The sequence below is a fragment of the Euleptes europaea genome, chromosome 18, assembly GCF_029931775.1.
Source record: "Euleptes europaea isolate rEulEur1 chromosome 18, rEulEur1.hap1, whole genome shotgun sequence".
Taxonomy (NCBI): Eukaryota; Metazoa; Chordata; class Lepidosauria; order Squamata; family Sphaerodactylidae; genus Euleptes; species Euleptes europaea.
This window is the reverse complement of record NC_079329.1, coordinates 6818917-6835773: the sequence shown is the minus strand read 5'-3', so window position 1 is coordinate 6835773 and position 16857 is coordinate 6818917. Positions and strand designations below refer to the sequence as shown.

At 41.4% G+C, this 16857-nt stretch overlaps 1 protein-coding gene across 1 annotated transcript; it reads left to right on the top strand.

The window, feature by feature from the left end:
- The first annotated feature begins 2122 nt into the window (after window positions 1–2122).
- On the top strand, window positions 2123–11650 carry LOC130490275 (vomeronasal type-2 receptor 26-like). Its single transcript, XM_056864100.1, has 5 exons — window positions 2123–2467; window positions 5155–5883; window positions 9557–9784; window positions 10104–10230; window positions 10749–11650. The coding sequence occupies exons 1-5, from the start codon at window positions 2123–2125 to the stop codon at window positions 11648–11650; spliced, it is 2331 nt and encodes a 776-aa protein (XP_056720078.1).
- Window positions 11651–16857: the final 5207 nt, after the last annotated feature.

Here is a 16857-nt window from a genome sequence, read left to right as displayed (position 1 = left end):
TATGCCTTTTTGCTAGTTATTGATCTGCTAATTCCCCATATAAAATCATAACTGAGCAATTTGGCTAACATAACCTGGCCCAGGATCTCTTGATTTCTTTCCTTCTGTGCTATTTGTTGCTGTATCATGTTTGACTTTGAAACTACTTTGAAAAGGTCATCTGGACAAGTAGTGCAAAAATGTTCTAAATAAATGAATTCACTCAAGGAGAAGTTGTTGACAATTCTTGCTTTGTTACTTCCTTTCAGAGATTCCTGATATGTTTTTTTTTTTAATGGATTGCATCATAGGTGGGCAGAAACTATGGTGGTTATTCTGAGTTCAACATTCCAGCTACTGGGATAGAGAAGCTGGGAACAAATTAGAAAAATATTTTTGCTTCACTAGCTCTGCAACTAATTACACCAGAACAATATTAACAGTCTTCCATAGGAGATTATCTTCACTATAATTATCAGTATCACTGTCATTATTTCACCCTGTCACTCAATATCTCTCAAGCAGCATACAAAGTAGACAGTTGGGACATGAGAGATGAGGTTCCTACGTCCACCGTTGAAAAGAGTGTTGGAAGAGTCAGGCGCCATCTGAGCCGACCTCTTGAAACTAGGCAGAAGCTAATGGTGATGGCTATAGAGGTGACCCAGGAGAATCCATGTGAAGGGAGAGGTGCTCTTTGATTTCACATGTCAGAGTCTGAGATGTTGCTGCTTACCCAGATGCTGCTTCCTTGGGTGGTGTACAAAGTACATAGTATGAAGTGCACCAGAACCATTCCTCATCACATTCCATATCAGTGGTATCAGCCAGGTGAAATTCTTGTTGGTGGAATGGTAACTCATATTGGTTGTCCTACCTATGAACCTGAATATGAACAGAACCCCTCAGTGGAATTCATTGCTCCTCTAATTGTGTAAGGCATTCATTGTTCCTCTAATTTAGAAATGATGATAATGGTGTCTGGTTTTATTTTAGCAATTCTGTATACTTGCAAAATGGAACATGCCACTAAGTATTGTGGCTACCAAAATGAAATACTTGTGTTTCATGTCACAAAGATTTTGCTTCTACCTGTGACAGGGCTAATTGCTTCATGAATAATTTAGGAAATGAATGCACAGTTTCAGTTATCGTATCTCTATACTGAGCCTTTCTAGATCACAAGGTGCATGGAAAGAGGTAGTGATTATATTTTTAAAAAAAAATTCACTACATATACATCCTTCCACTCATGGAGTACTTTGAGGAAGGTTAGTTCTACAAAGGGGATGCTAAGAGTTGAAAATAAAGTAATTAAGAGAGAACTAATATTTGAAAAATATACAAACTTTTGAGAGAATGCCAGTCCAATGAAGATGCAACAATATTTATATTACACAAGAGGCTTGTGTAGTTTATTAGCACTGAATAAGCCAAGTGTGACACCAGTAGCCATACATTTCATCTCTCAGGTTAAAATCTCTTCTAGTTTAGGAAAGAGGCATATGAAGGCAGATGTTAAAGAGATCAGAAATAGTTTGGACAAAACAGAATGTCTTCACAACAGTAAAACTCAGTATTACTAAATGAAATTGGATAGTAGTACATGGAGAACAGAGGGAGGGCACCACGGTATAGCCCGATCTTGACAGATCTCAAAAACTAAACAGGGTCAGTAATTGGAAGAGAGACCACCAAAAGAGATTTCGCAGAAAAAGGCAACTGCAAACCACCTCTGCTTCTCACTTGCCTTGAAAGACCCTTGCTGCGGTCATCCTTAAATCAACTGTGACTTGACAGCACTTATACACATATATAGGACAAATATAAGAAAGTAATTCTTCACAGAGTATATGGGATCTGCTGACGCACACTATGCAGAAGGTTTATATGTCTTTAAGGGAGTTAAACAAATTCATGGATCTATCAGGGGCTAGTTGTTTTGCAAAGTAACAGGAACCTCCAGTATCCACTTGAACACCAGTCCTAGGTGGGCAGTGGGAATGTCTGATGGCTCATTGTCCTGCTTGTGAGTTTCCAAGAAGCATTTTGGTGTGGGAAAGGAAAGGTATTGCAGATGAGCCATTTCTCTGATTTAGTTGTGGCCTTATTGTGTTTTTAGATCCATCTGTGACCAATACAGATGCCGTACATTGAAGCGTTCTCTTCTCAAACAATAACTGATTTTCATTGCAGCCTGATAACTAAGTTCTACCAGCACATCCTTGCCTTGGTGTTTGCCATCCATGAGATCAACAAAAACCCCAGAATCTTGCCCAATGTCACTCTTGGGTTCCGCATCTATGACTCCACCATGGATCCGAAATGGACTTACAGGACCACCCTGGACCTCCTCTTCACATCACTTGAACTTGTCCCAAACTACAAATGCGGCACCCAGAAAGAAGTGATGGGTGTCATTGGGGGATATAGTTCCGATACCTCATTAGACATGGCTATTCTCTTGAGTCGTTACAAGATCCCACAGGTATGATCAGAGAATGGTGATTTTTTTGGACTTTCACAAATCTCACATGTAGATTAATCCCCCTTCCTGATCAAGGGCTGCAAAAACTAAGAACTATAAGCAAAAAACAGGGGGAGAGGGGAAGTATGTTCAATTGCTTTGGGGTGTGATATGGGTCTTGAAATGATCGTTGTCAGGAAGGATTCCAAAGGATGTGTTGAATACTCGATTTAAATATGTTGAAATGATTGGGGTTGTTACAGTTTTTTATTCTGTTCAATGCACTGGTGCTGATTTGATCTGTGGACCAAGTCCATCCATCTACAGGATGATCCATCTACTGGATGATCCATACTAAGTAGTATGAATGCTGCTCCTATTATGGTAGCTATTCAAAGTGGAAGAAAAGAAGGATTACAGGGAAAAGGAAATGTGATGGATGATAGTTGTCATAAAGGATTCCCAAGGACGTGTGTTGAATATTCCATTTGCATATGTTTCGGCTTCTCAGATTATGAACAATGTTCTTAGAAGAAAACATTTTTCTTTTTACTCTGAATCCTCTTTTGAACACCAAGGCAAGGGGTGTCTGGATAGAAACTTAATTATTAATTTTATCTCAGGGGATTTTATTGGGATGATTTAGCTTATGGTCTTGAGGTCGATAGAGCTGTTTCATTAAAGTGAAGCTTCCTGACTCCAGTTTCCACATCTGGGTGGGGTCTGAATGGTGTGAGGGGAAGTCATGATCAAAAGTGGGGAGATTTCCCCGTTTTGATCATATACTCCAATTTTTAAAATATCTATTTTAAACCTGCTCTTCTTGAACCCTATCTGTTTAATGCCAGAATCCTGACCATAAGAAAGAGCACTGCTGTATTTGACATGGAATATAGCACTGCATTACATGGCATATTGAAAACAAGGTTCTGTTTCACCCATTGAAATTAGTCAAAAGTAATTGCCAGATTTGCACGGAAGGTTGCTTGTGAAAACTCCGTCCGCATCTCTGTGGGGCAAAGAAGGGCACAGGCAGAAAAGAAATGATACCCACAAAACCCCCCAAAGGTCAACAATATTGACGAGGTCGGGATGCCACTCATCTCAATAGAGATATCTCCTTGATTGGGAAGACGAATTTATTTGACAAATCAGTAACAATTCATACAGCTCAACACAAGGAACAATGAATTTGAATCCAAGGGAAGAAATTTTTATCACCATTTATTAGGATTCTTCCATCTCTCCACTCTATGCATAAATGAGCACGCAGTTATTCTCCTGACCACATTTATACCTGTGCTTTTATGTCTGTACACACAGCATGAATGCAGAAGCCATCTAATGTTCAACAAAGGACTACATGAAATTTCTGGCTGAAAATGTTAATTAGGAAAAAAAGGAGATGCCCTGCTAAACTCTATTCTATACTCTCTGGCTCTCAATCTAAACCCTTTTCTGTGGAACTAGACTGGACTATTGCAATGTGTGGTACTTGAAGAATGTTTGGAAGCTGTAAAGAGCTGTGGCTAGATAGATGGTTGGAGCCAGCAACCAGGACATGTGAGCCTAACACTATAGCAATTACACTTGGTAACAATCCACTCCTGAGCCCAACTCAAGGGGTGTGTTTTGTTTTTAAAAGCCCTACGTGACTTGGGACCAGGGTATCTTCTCTAAAATGATCCTGGCCAAAATTAAGATTGCAGGGAGAGACCCTCCTGACTCCTACCAATCAAGGAAGTACATCTACTACAAGCTGTTTTTTGAAAAATGAAACCTTTAATATCATTATATAAAGATTTAATGATAGAAGAGTGTGGGTGTTAGAAGCTTAGAGTTGTTTCACAAATCATATTTTTTTTCTTGAGAAAAACGACCTGTGCAGGCCAGGTAGTAAGAAATGGATATTTATATATGTTCATAATTTAGTTTAACATACAAAGGTTTAATAGTATGCAGTACAACAACTGATGTTAGAAGGCTAGAATTGACAAAATCTTGATATTTCTATAAACTATATTTCCATGTTGGGTAAACTGTCTTGACTTATGTAGGCCATGCAGCCATGTAACATCTATACGTATAAGTATTTTTTTTTTCTTTATCTGAATTGTTCTATTTTTTGAATGTCCCCTTCCTGTATTTTCCCTACCACTTTGCCCCATTTTAAAAATAAAACATTTTTAAAAAGGAAGTACATCTAGTGCGCATATAAGAGAAGGTCTTTTCAGAGGCAGCCCCGCGATTATGGAAGAACCTCCCTGGCAGATTCACCTGGCCCCCTCGCTTTCACTCTTTGCAAAGCAGCTGAACACAGTTTTATTTAGGACTTATTTGACTAATTTAGTCCTTTATTTATTGAGATTTAAAATGGTGTTCTTTTATGTATTTTTATAACACATGTTTTGTTCACATTATCAGCCACCTTAAGTTCTGCAAGGTGAAAAGGTGGCTAATGAATAAAACAAACATTTTAAAAACTGCTGCAGGTTGCAGACAAGTTTACTAGCAGCAACAGAAACAATGCAGACCAAAAGAACATATCTGGAAAGCAGAGCTTTATTTTATGCAATTTAAGTTGTGGATACAGCATAACAGGTTCAAGATGTGGGGTAACATTTAAAGACCTTTCGAAACAAGAAGGTGATGAATAGAGTTGAGTGTTCCTATTCTCCTTCTGTAACGTGATTTTTTTCTGCTTTTAGTTTTCGTGCCGCTCTCTTCAATCAGAAGTGGATAACCCAACCACTTTCCCTTCCTTTTACCACATGTTCCCTAAGGAAGCCCTTCAGTATGAGGGAATTCTCCGGTTACTTCTGCATTTCGGCTGGAAATGGGTTGGGCTCATCACTCTGGATGATGAAGGTGGAGACAACTTCTTGCAGGCAATGGAGCCGATGCTCTCCAGCAATGGAATCTGTGCGGCCTTCATAGAAAAGGCTACAACAAAGGTCCAGTGGGATGACATAGATTTTATGACCAAGTACTATGGCAATAATAAAGCAGATTTCCTGGACAGCAAAGCCAATGCAATTGTTTTACATGGAGAGAGTGGAACATTTATGTGGCTGGCAGGAGTTACATCTTTACCCACACACATAAATACCCCAGCAGGTTCTGATTATGGGATAAGATCCTCTGCAGGAAAAGTGTGGATTACGACAGCCCAGATTGATTTTGCATTCACTACTTACGAAAAGACATTTGATATACAAATGTTCCATGGTGCTCTTTCCTTCTCGATTCACTCAAAGGACATCCTAGGATTCCATACCTTTCTCCAACAAATAAAACCTTCCTGGGCAAAGAGGGATGGTTTTATCAAGCAATTCTGGGAACAAGTCTTTGATTGTGCATTGCCAGATTCCAGTAGTGAAGCAGAGTCTAGTGAAACATGCACCGGAGAGGAGAGACTGGAGTCTGTCCCTACACCAGTCTTTGAAATGAGCATGACTGACCATAGCTACAGTATCTATAATGCTGTCTATGCCGTTGCACATGCTCTGCACATCGTGGACTCATCTAGAACCAAACACAGAGCCATGGAGGGTGGGGGCAGCCTGGCTCCTCTGAATGTGCCTGCTTGGAAGGTAATTACTCTTCACTGACAAAAACAGTCCCCTGCCATGCTTAAGGTTCAATATGTTGGTATGAGTGAGGAAATGGGACATTTGAGCCTTTTTTTCTGGCCATCTGGGAGTGACGAAGACACTTACGTAGTTGTCATGGTCTCCTACCCAGTGAGGCTTCTCCCTCTCTCTACTCCTGAATTTCCCGTCTCTGGATTTTGATGCAACCATCTATACACTACATTAATACAGTAGGTATTCTCTTCCCATGGACTTGATTATAGACTAGGATGGCCAACCTCCAGGTACTAGCTGGAGATCTCCTGCTATTACAACTGATCTCCAGCCGATAGAGATCAGTTCACCTGGAGAAAATGGCCACTTTGGCAATTGGACTCGATGGCATTGAAGTCCCTCCCTGCCCCAAACCCCGCCCTCCTCTGGCTCTGCCTCGAAAACCTCCCGCCAGTGGCGAAGAGGGATCTGGCTACCCTATTACTGACTCCTTGCCTTTCCAGGCTTTGCTCTTGTGTTCTCCTGGGAAGTAGGGTAGCTGCAATAGCTCTCTTCCCTTCTTTTTGTACAACGGAGTAGGAAAGGACTTTAATGTGAATTGCGGAGACCAGAATGACTGTATTTGAAATGAATTTATTAAACAATTTATTAATTTAATGTTTTAAACAATTGAAATTGCAGACAGTATTTCTAGAATAAAAATGCTGAGCAAAGTCTAAAGAAAAGCTGCTAAAATAACAACTCCCGAAGTGTTAAACAACCTGAATGATTAGAATAGGATAACGATTTGAGAGCAAAATTAAATCTATTGGCTTTAACCTCGACTCCTTGCTTATGCTTACTGAAGCAGAAGCTTTTCAAAGGATAAAATGCAGACTCTTAGATATAGGAATTCTGCCATGAAAGTCTTCCAGGGGAAAGTGATCCCTCAACTCACGTTTGGGTCGCAGATATGCCTCTGTAACAGTTTTCACAAATTAGAAGTAGTCCAGTCAAAATTTCTCAGATCCTTATTCGGTGTCCCTCAATTTATTTCAAATGAACTTATTAGACTGGAAGCCGGGATGGTACCATTAGAAACACGAGCCTGGTACCATGCCATTTTTTATTGGTTAAAGATGAAATTGTCCTCATCTGGTTTAACTCCCCTAATCTTTGCAGATAATTTCTCTTCAAAATGGATTAATCAGGTTGCGAGATTCTGTGCTAGGGCATGTGCAATAAGGCAGAAGAAGCTGTTAAAGTGACTTTTACATCAAACAGACTATTTTACCAAGAGCTGTTGTAACTAAATTTACGATTTATTGAGCAAATATCAGACGTTCTGATTTAATTATTATGATATCTCTTTCTGTAAAAACTGGTCTTTGACAGTAATAAACAAATGATGATGATATAGGACTTCAATACCTAAACAGCGCTGATACTAAAACATGCTCCCCATCAAATTTAGGGGTACCTTTTGATGTTTATCAACCCTCCCCATACTTATCTCACCTGTGTGATCCTTCTCAGCATAGAGCCATTTCTCTGGCCAGATTTAATGTTTTGCCATCTGCACTACTAGAAGGTGGATTTCAGAAAATTCCTCTGTCTGACAGGCTTTGCCCTTGTGGCAACAATTATATTGAAAGGGTCGCTCATGTCTTATTTTATTGTAGTTTCTACACAGAATCTCGCAACGAACTTTTAAGCCCCCTGTTGGTTAATAGACAGAAACTCTCAGATTCTTTTAACGTTTCCTATTTATTGAACAATCATTCGCCCCATATATTGGAGATGGTGGCACAGTTTTTAAAGTTTGTTTTAAAAGCCCCACAAACTGTTAATTAGATGGCAGTATCAACAAATAGTGCTGTTTGATGTAACTGTCTTTTAACTATGCCTTAAAGGGCACTTTTCAATATCTCCATTCCTTTAGTACCCTTTGTGTATTATGTTTTTATCCCAATAAAGGAATGACGAGGAGGAGGAGGATGACTAGTATCGATTTTTACTAGTAGATATGAATACTCCTCTCTTCCATGAACATGCCCACTCCCCTCTTAAAGACTTCCAAGTTGAGTTCCACAATTTAAATATGCGTTGTGTAATGAAATATTTTCCTCATGATATAAATAGTCCCTCCTGAGAAAGGGAGCAAATAGTGGTAAGAGAAATTCATGACTAATCCCTGTTTAAAAGAGCTTCTTGCTTATTTACAGATAGGGTGGCCAGTCCAAGGCCAGTAAATGTCAGGACATTGCAAAGGGGTGGAGCCAAGTTTCAGTGATGGTGCAAAATCAGTCCTGTGAGAAAACCTGGAAGGGACATCAACCCCCGCTCCCTGCATGATACTGTCAGAATTTCCCCAAATTTCTAAGGTAAAAACCATGGAAATTATGAGACCATCCTAGAGAGTCATGGAGTATTTTCCTCCCACTAACCAGAGCACAAATCTAGAGATGGTGCTAAAAAGTGAGAAATTGCATAACACCACGTGGTGTTATAACACCACTCCTCTGTCCAGGAGTTTTGTCAATTCCCTTTCTAACCAGCCCCTGCAGACTTTTCTTCTTTTCCTGCTTGCTTTGACTTCCTGTGGCTCTATTGGCAAGGTTATGCCTGTTATTCTTCTGTTGGGTGTGTGTAAAGTGCCGTCAAGTCACAGGCGACTTAGGGTGACCCCTTTTGGGGTTTTCATGGCAAGAGTCTAACAGAGGTGGTTTGCCAGTGCCTTCCTCTGCACAGCAAACCTAGTATTCCTTGGTGGTCTCCCATCGAAATACTAACCAGGGCTGACCCTGCTTAGCTTCTGAGATCTGGCGAGATCAGGCTAGCCTGGGCCATCCAGGTCAGGGTTGTTCTTCTGTTAGCGAGGTTCATTTGCGTATCTATGGCGCTGAATGTTGCTGGCCAACAAAATGCATTTTTTCACCTCTAAATATCTCAAGAGTGAAAAACCAACTACAAAAAACATTTTATTTGAATTCAGGGTTGTAAGGCATTTCTTCACATTGTAAAAAAGCATGATCAGCCTACCATTCACCATGAAGTCTCTGAAAAAATGCGGACCTTTACCGCTTGCTTCATCTACCATCTGATTACCTCTCCGACTCTGAACACATATACAGCTGCCTTATACGGAATCAGGTCACTGGAAGAAGCTCTCCAGAGTTCTTTCACATCACCTACTTCCTCACCTTTCAAATGGAAATGCTAGGGATTGTCACTGGGACCTTCTGAATGCCAAACAAATGTTTAACGCCAAGCCATGGAGGTAGCAAAACCAAAATAGATCTTGTTGGAAGCCTCCTCAACAGCATTCTGCAGAAACACCCTGAATCATACTTCATTCGTTTGTCTTTTAATTGGCAATGGAAGCTTATTCTCACAAACAAGCTAAATACTTGCATTCATAAAAATCTTCTGTCCTAGAAGAAAGTAATCTAAAAATCTGTTGAAACAGCAATGTATCAGTGAGTATATTCCAACATGTCCAGTTGACTCCAGGCTCCTTAATGTTCTTTCTGTTTCTGCTAAGCTCCACACACTTCTTCAGAGAATCGCTTTCAACAACAGTGCTGGAGATGAAGTGACCTTTAATGAACATGGAGAACTGAACAGTGGATTTCATATTACCAACTTGGTCACTTTTCCAAATAGGTCCTATGTCAGAGTCAGGATCGGGAGGCTGGATCCTCAAGTACCACTTAATCAAAGACTTATCATCAATGAGGACAGAATTAAGTGGAACAGACATCTTGCACAGGTGAGAAAACATCTCCACTCTCTCTCAAAACTATACAAAACTCTGTCTCACTTAATGAAATAGGTTGGCAGGAGCGTGGAGGAGAGCAAACAGAGTCCATGAAATTTTAATCCATGAATTTTGCAAAGTAAGCACTTAATTATAGTATCACTGCAACATTTTAAACTTTGTTGGTCCCATCATGCTTTGGATAATACACATTCCTCTTTGAGATCTGAGATATTACTCTTCCATTACTTTCACAAGTATTAGTGAAATTCAGAAGCAAATACCTCCCAATATCTTGTCGTTTCTACATTCTTGTTTTCTTCAATGACAGCTGCCTCCTTTATCTGTGTGTAATGATGACTGCAAGCCTGGTTACAGCAAGAAAAAGAAGGAAGGGGAACAATTCTGCTGCTACGATTGTGATCCGTGTCCAAAGGGGAAAATGTCAGACAAAGAGGGTAGGAAATGCTCTGATTCATATTGCTCCTTTTGAAAATCCCCATATGTTTTGTAGACTAGTCACCTAAACGTAGGGAACTTAACATCTAGACTTGGGGGAAACATGAAAAAGCTTCTTGGTATTGAGCATTCCTGTGCATTGCTCCATTTATTTCCAGAGATTGCCTTAATACTTTTGAGAAATAGTGGGAATTCAGTTCTAAAGAAAACAGAACTCCTGGGCAGCAGGAAGGTATAATTCTGTTTTAAGGAAAGAGACAACCAAGTAAGAAATTGAGAAGTATCACCATGAACTCCAAAAATCCCATAAAGTTCCCACCATAGAATTCACAATGTCATTTCAGCATCTGTCAAAAAGCTCAAAGGCTTGCATTGCTCCTTAGGGGTTTTTTATGTTAGGACAAGTTTACAAAACTGAATTAATCAAAGGTTGCCCATACAAGGTTACTTAGGATCTTAGAAAATTTCCAGTCTTCATATCATGAAAGTGTCTAAATAGGTTCTCTTCTCCTTTCAGACATGGATTCTTGCATGACTTGCTCTGAAGGTCATTATCCAAACCTGGGACAAGATCAATGCATTCCCAAGATTCCAAATTTCCTGTCGTTTTCCGAACCCTTGAGCATGATTTTAGCCTTTTTGGCTCTCTTCTTCTCTCTGATCACAGCCCTGGTGCTGGCCATCTTTGTCAATTACAAGGATACCCCCATTGTTAAAGCCAACAACAGGAGCCTCACCTACTGTCTACTCATCTCTCTCTTTCTCTGCTTCCTCTGCTCCTTGCTCTTCCTCGGAAGGCCTAACAAGGTGACCTGCCTCCTCCGACAAACGACTTTCGGCATCATCTTCTCAGTTGCTGTTTCTTCTGTCTTGGCAAAAACTGTTACGGTCATTCTGGCATTTATGGCCTCTAAGCCAGGAAACGTTTTTCGAAAGTGGGTAGGGAAACAATTGGCCTGGTATATTGTTATCTTTTGCTTCTTTGTTCAAGTTGTCATTTGTGCTGTTTGGCTGGTATCTTCTCCTCCCTTCCCAGATGTGGACATGCATTCACTCAGTAGAGAAATCATCGTGCAATGCAATGAAGGGTCAGCCACCATGTTTTACTGTGTCTTGGGCTACATGGGCTTCCTGGCCTCAGTCTGCTTCATTGTGGCTTTCCTTGCCAGAAAGTTGCCCGACAGTTTCAACGAAGCCAAGTTCATCACCTTCAGCATGTTGGTCTTCTGCAGTGTTTGGCTATCCTTTGTCCCCACCTACCTGAGCACTCAAGGAAAAGACACAGTGGCCGTAGAGATCTTCTCCATCTTGGTCTCCAGTGCTGGCTTGCAAGGCTGCATCTTTTTCCCCAAATGCTATGTCATTATCCTGAGGCCTGAGTTGAACAGAAGAGAGCAGCTGATCAGGAAAAAGCATTAAACCAGGGGTGTCAAACATAAGGCCCGAGGTGTGAATCCAGCCCCTTGAGAGCTCTTATCCAGCCCGTGAACCAGCTGAGGCAGCCACCACCACCACCCCACTCTCAATTTTGGCTGGCGAGGCAGGTCCTGGCCCGACGAAGTGACATTATTTCATACCCGGCCCTCATAACAATTGAGGTCGACATTCCTGCATTAACCCCTTCAATCAGCCATCCACGTGTTCTGCAGCTATATCTTTATCTGAATATCAAATGTGGCAATTTTGTTTTCTGACTTCAGTGAAACCCATGACCTTTTCCCTGTTCTTCTGTGATAGGCATCTAAGACACATTTACAGCGTCTGTCTGGGCCTATGTTCCCAGGGGGGAAGATAGGAATAATTTTACATTTGAGTGTTTTGTTCTTGGAAGCATCAAATCTAAAGTGCTGGCTCAGGATTTTCTGAGAGAGAGTGAAAGAGAGTACTTAGAGTCCTAATCAGCCTTATTTCTGGCTTCCCTCTTCTTGCACAGCTTTACTGAAGACAAAGGTTGCCAGGTACCCCCTTGCATAGGGTTGCTAACCTCCAGGTGGTGAGAAACACTAGTCAAGGCTCAAAGGTAATTGCAAATTCTATATTACAAAATCAACTATACAAAAGACATGGTGAATAATGTGTCCATACACCAGAGGTGACAGTGCAATGATGGCAATCCAAACAAATAGCAATCACACTCAATATGATTTCTATGTACAATGACAATTTGCGTGCGCAAAGCAGCGCTAGATGACAAAAGTTCTGATTTACTTAAACCAGCCACGCAGGCTATATACACAGAAATATAGCTTCAAAAGAAGTCTCCACAGCCATAGGGGAAAGTTGGAAAGCTTCCCAGGTAATTGTTTGCATTTTCACCACTAGGGGCTTCATCAGCATATTTTCGGCACAATAGGCTCCTTGAAGCCCCGTAGGGCTTATCTTTTTTGATCTGCCAGAGGGAGGCAGAGCAAAAAAGATAAGCCCTACGGGTGCTGGAGACGGAGGCCTAGGCTTAGGGTTGCCAGGTCCCTCTTCACAACCGTCGGGAGGTTTTTAGGGCGAAGCCTGAGGAGGGCGGGGTTTGGGGAAGGGAGGGACTTCAATGCCATAGAGTTCAATTGCCAAAGCGGCCATTTAGATAGAGTTACATGCCATAGAATCCTCCTTCCAAAGTGGCCATTTACACCAGGTGTACTGATCTCTTTTTAGGGTTGCCAACCACCAGGTATGAGCTGTAGATCTCCCAATATTACAGCTGATCTCCAGCCAACAGAGATCAGTTCACCTGGAGAAAATGGCCGCTTTGGCAATTGGACTCTATGGTATTGAAGTCCCTCTCCAAACCCTGACTTCCTCAGGCTCCACCCCCAAAACCTCCCATGGGTAGCAAAGAGGGACCTGGCAACCCTAACCATATCGACTCAGGACAGGTCAAGGCCTTTTAGAAGTCCTCTTGTTTCTCTCATATTCATCTCTTTATCAGCATTCAGGGTCATAGGAATGTGGTCCTTTATGTAGCTAGGGCTGCCAAACTCCAGGTAATAGCTTGAGATCTCCTGCTATTACAATTCTATCTCCAGCCGATAGAGATCAGTTCACCTGGAGAAAATGACCGCTTTGGCAATTGGACTGTATGGGCAAAAACGCATGGTCGCTTTAGCCTCCTTTATTCCCTGTTTCAGCCAGGATTCAGCCAGGATTGAATGCACGTTTGACAAAAATGCACGTGTTCAATCCTGGCTAAATCCTGGCTGAAACAGGGAATAAAGGAGACTAAACCAACCATCTGTTTTCGCCCTATGGCACTGAAGTCCCTCCCGTCCCAAGCCCTGCCCTCCTCAGGCTTTGCCCAAAAACATTCCCGCTAGGGGCAAAGAGGGACCTGGCAACCCTATCAGTAGCTTCAGGGAACACAAGAACAGTCTTGCAAATCCTGATTGAGTTTTCCTCCTCCCTTCTTCTTGCTGCATAAAGGCATCACCCAGCATGCAGTTGTTTAAGTAGTCTCAATATGGATATAAATCATATAAATACATGCTGTGATTTAATAAAATCTGACCATTTGGTGTTTATCAGAAAAATCTCATTTACTGATGGTAATGTCAAATGGTCAGGTTGAACTGGAAGCATTTCTGCACATGCACAATTTTGCAAAAACCCAGTGAGAACCTGATCTCCAGGTGAACTGAACTCTGTCACCTGGAGATCAGTTGTAATAGCAGGAGATCTCCAGCTACTACCTGGAGGTTAAGCAACCCAAAAACACAGCTCTGTACCAATACCTAAGGTAAGGAAGAAAGTACAGAAGAAAGCCTACTAATATAGTTGAAAACAACATATTGGTGTGAACAGCAGCTACAAGCAAATAATTATACAGTACAGCAACAATCACTCCAAGGTGGAATTCTTCAGAAAGCTGAATAAACCGGGAGACGATCGTTTCAATGTCTTGAATTCTTCCTCAGTCCCGTTTCTGTACAGCATGTGAAAGGGATAATACTTAATAACATCTATAATAACTATACATATACATCTACAATCTATTATTTACAAAAAAAATATATCAAATAAACAAATATTTTACAATCATTTCTGTCAGTGGTTTTCAATGTTAGTTTACATAGCATCAATGTTTCTCATATATAATTCCTTCATGGAAAATATAGCAACCATACATTCAATAAATTAATGATTCCTCATGGGATATCCAATTCTTATAGTTGCTAAAGACAAGTTCACAATTTCAACGTTCCCGCACGGGATACAAGCTGTGATGAATGAACTTTGATTGGATGAATGCTAGAGCCTATATAAATTCGTTGACATGGGCAGATCAATGAGTAAACGCAGAAATTCGTTTCACAATTAAACGGGACTGAGGAAGAATTCAAGACATTGAAACAATCGTCTCCCGGTTTATTCAGCTTTCTGAAGAATTCCACCGTGGAGTGATTGTTGCTGTACTGTATAATTATTTGCTTGTAGCTGCTGTTCTCACCAATATATTGTTTTCAACTGTATTAGTAGGCTTTCTTCTGTACTACCTGGAGGTTGGCAACACCAACATCAGGGTGCTTCTGCACATAACTGTAGCCAAACGGTTCCCATCTCCCAGACTGGAGACATGGCAACCCCAGAAGCTACGTGTCACTACCGTTCCAGATGTGCAGCAAGCCTCAAATGCAATGGGAAAAACTCTCGCATCGCCCCGCGAAACAGGCAGGAAGGAACCACGGGCAGGACAGCCCCTCCAAGTGAACCAGAGGGAATCCATTTTCCTGTGACCCCGTTTGAGTGTCCAGCAGGAGTCATTTCACAAGGAACAACCAGACAGGTAGCCAGCATTCCCCCCCCCTTCCATCTGCATGACTAATGACTCATTGGGAGCCTCCGATATCAGCAATGAAAGATTGCACTTCCGGCACTGCGAAAGAACTATCCCAGACACAACCATTCATGCCTTTGTCTATCCCATCCATGATCGTTTCCCAAGTCTCCCGGAATTGTGCAAAGTCAATAAGTTCAGGTTAGCCCATCCAAATCACCATCACCCCACCCTAGCAGCCTACCATTTAAAATCTTTTGTCTTCTTTTGTTCAATATGGGAACCACGAGGGGGTAATCCCATCAACCCCCCACCCCAGAAGAGTATAACTGGGGTCGCTCTCAGCCATAAGCTACCTTCTTTCTCCCCTCTCTTACTTGCTGTCACTCTGCAGGTGTAGGTTTTGCGCAGCCCAACACGCTTTCCCTCCCGACTTGCCGGCCAAGCCCCGGGAACCCCTTGCCCCCATTTTTCTCTTGCTTAGTAGCCGCAAGGACCCCAGGATGCCCCCTCTACAGGATCAGGTGTAGTATTACCCCTCTTCAAAGGGAAACTGTCACATTGGCGAACATCTCTTCTCTACCACTTTTTATGCTCTAAGCTCTGTGTGTGTTTTATGAGAATCTGTTTTGTTTGTGTGTGAACATATAATCAAGTAAAAACCTTTTTGAATTTAATTCCATTGCTTCCGCCTTATTCTTTGAATTTTGGAACGGACTCCCATAGACACAGGTTAGATCTGTGTTTAGTTATGCCTTTTTACTAGTTATTGATGTGCTAATTCCCCATATAAAATCATAACTGAGCAATTTGGCTTTCCTTCTGTGCTATTTGTTGCTTTATCATGTTTGACTTTGCAAACTACTTTGAAAAGGTCGTCTGGACAACTGGTGCAAAAATGTTCTAAATAAATGAATTCACTCAAGGAGAAGTTGTTCACACTTCTTGCTTTGTTACTTCCTTTCAGAGATTCCTGAGATGTTTTTTTAAAAATTGGATTGCATCATGGGTGGGCAGAGAGGCTGGTGGTTATTCTAAGCTCAACATTCAAGCTACTGAGATACAGTAGCTGGGATCAGATTAGACAAATATTTTTGCTTCACTAGTTCTGCAACTAATTACACCAGAACAATATTAACAGTCTTCCATAGGAGATTATCTTCACTATAATTATCAGTATCACTGTCATTACTTCACCCAGTCACTCAATATCTCTCAAGCAGCATGCAAAGTAGACAGTTGGGACATGAGAGATGAGGTTCCTACGTCCATCGTTGAAAAGAGTGTTGGAAGAGTCAGGCGCCATCTGAGCCGACCTCTTGAAACTAGGCAGAAGCTAATGGTGATGGCTATAGAGGAGACCCAGGAGAGTCCGTGTGAAGGGAGAGGTGCTCTTTGATTTCACAAGTCAGAGTCTGAGATGTTGCTGCTTATCCAGATGCTGCTTCCTTGGGTGGTGTACAAAGTATATAGTATGAAGTGCACCAGAACCAGTCCTCATCACATTCCATATCAGTGGTATCAGCCAGGTGAAATCCTGGTTGGTGGAATGGTAACTCATATTGGTTGTCCTTCCTATGAACCTGATTATGAGCAGAACCCCTCAGGAGATTATGAATGTTATCCAGTGTAAGGAATTCATTGTTCCTCTAACTTAGAAATGATGATGATGGTGTCTGGTTTTATTTTAGCAATTCTGTATACTCGCAAAATGGAACAGGCCACTAAGTTTTGTGGCTACCAAAATGAAACACTTGTGTTTCATGACACAAGTTTTTTCTTATACCAGTGACAGGGCCAATTGCTTCATGAATAATTTAGGAAATGAATGCACAGTTTCAGTTATCGTTGCTCTACACTG

Coding starts and splice junctions, on each gene's coding strand:
- LOC130490275 (XM_056864100.1), top strand. CDS start 2,123: ATGCCGTACATTGAAGCGTTCTCTTCTCAAACAATAACTGATTTTCAT. Junction 2,468..5,154: donor GTCGTTACAAGATCCCACAG/GTATGATCAGAG, acceptor TTCTGCTTTTAG/TTTTCGTGCCGCTCTCTTCA. Junction 9,785..10,103: donor GGAACAGACATCTTGCACAG/GTGAGAAAACAT, acceptor CTTCAATGACAG/CTGCCTCCTTTATCTGTGTG.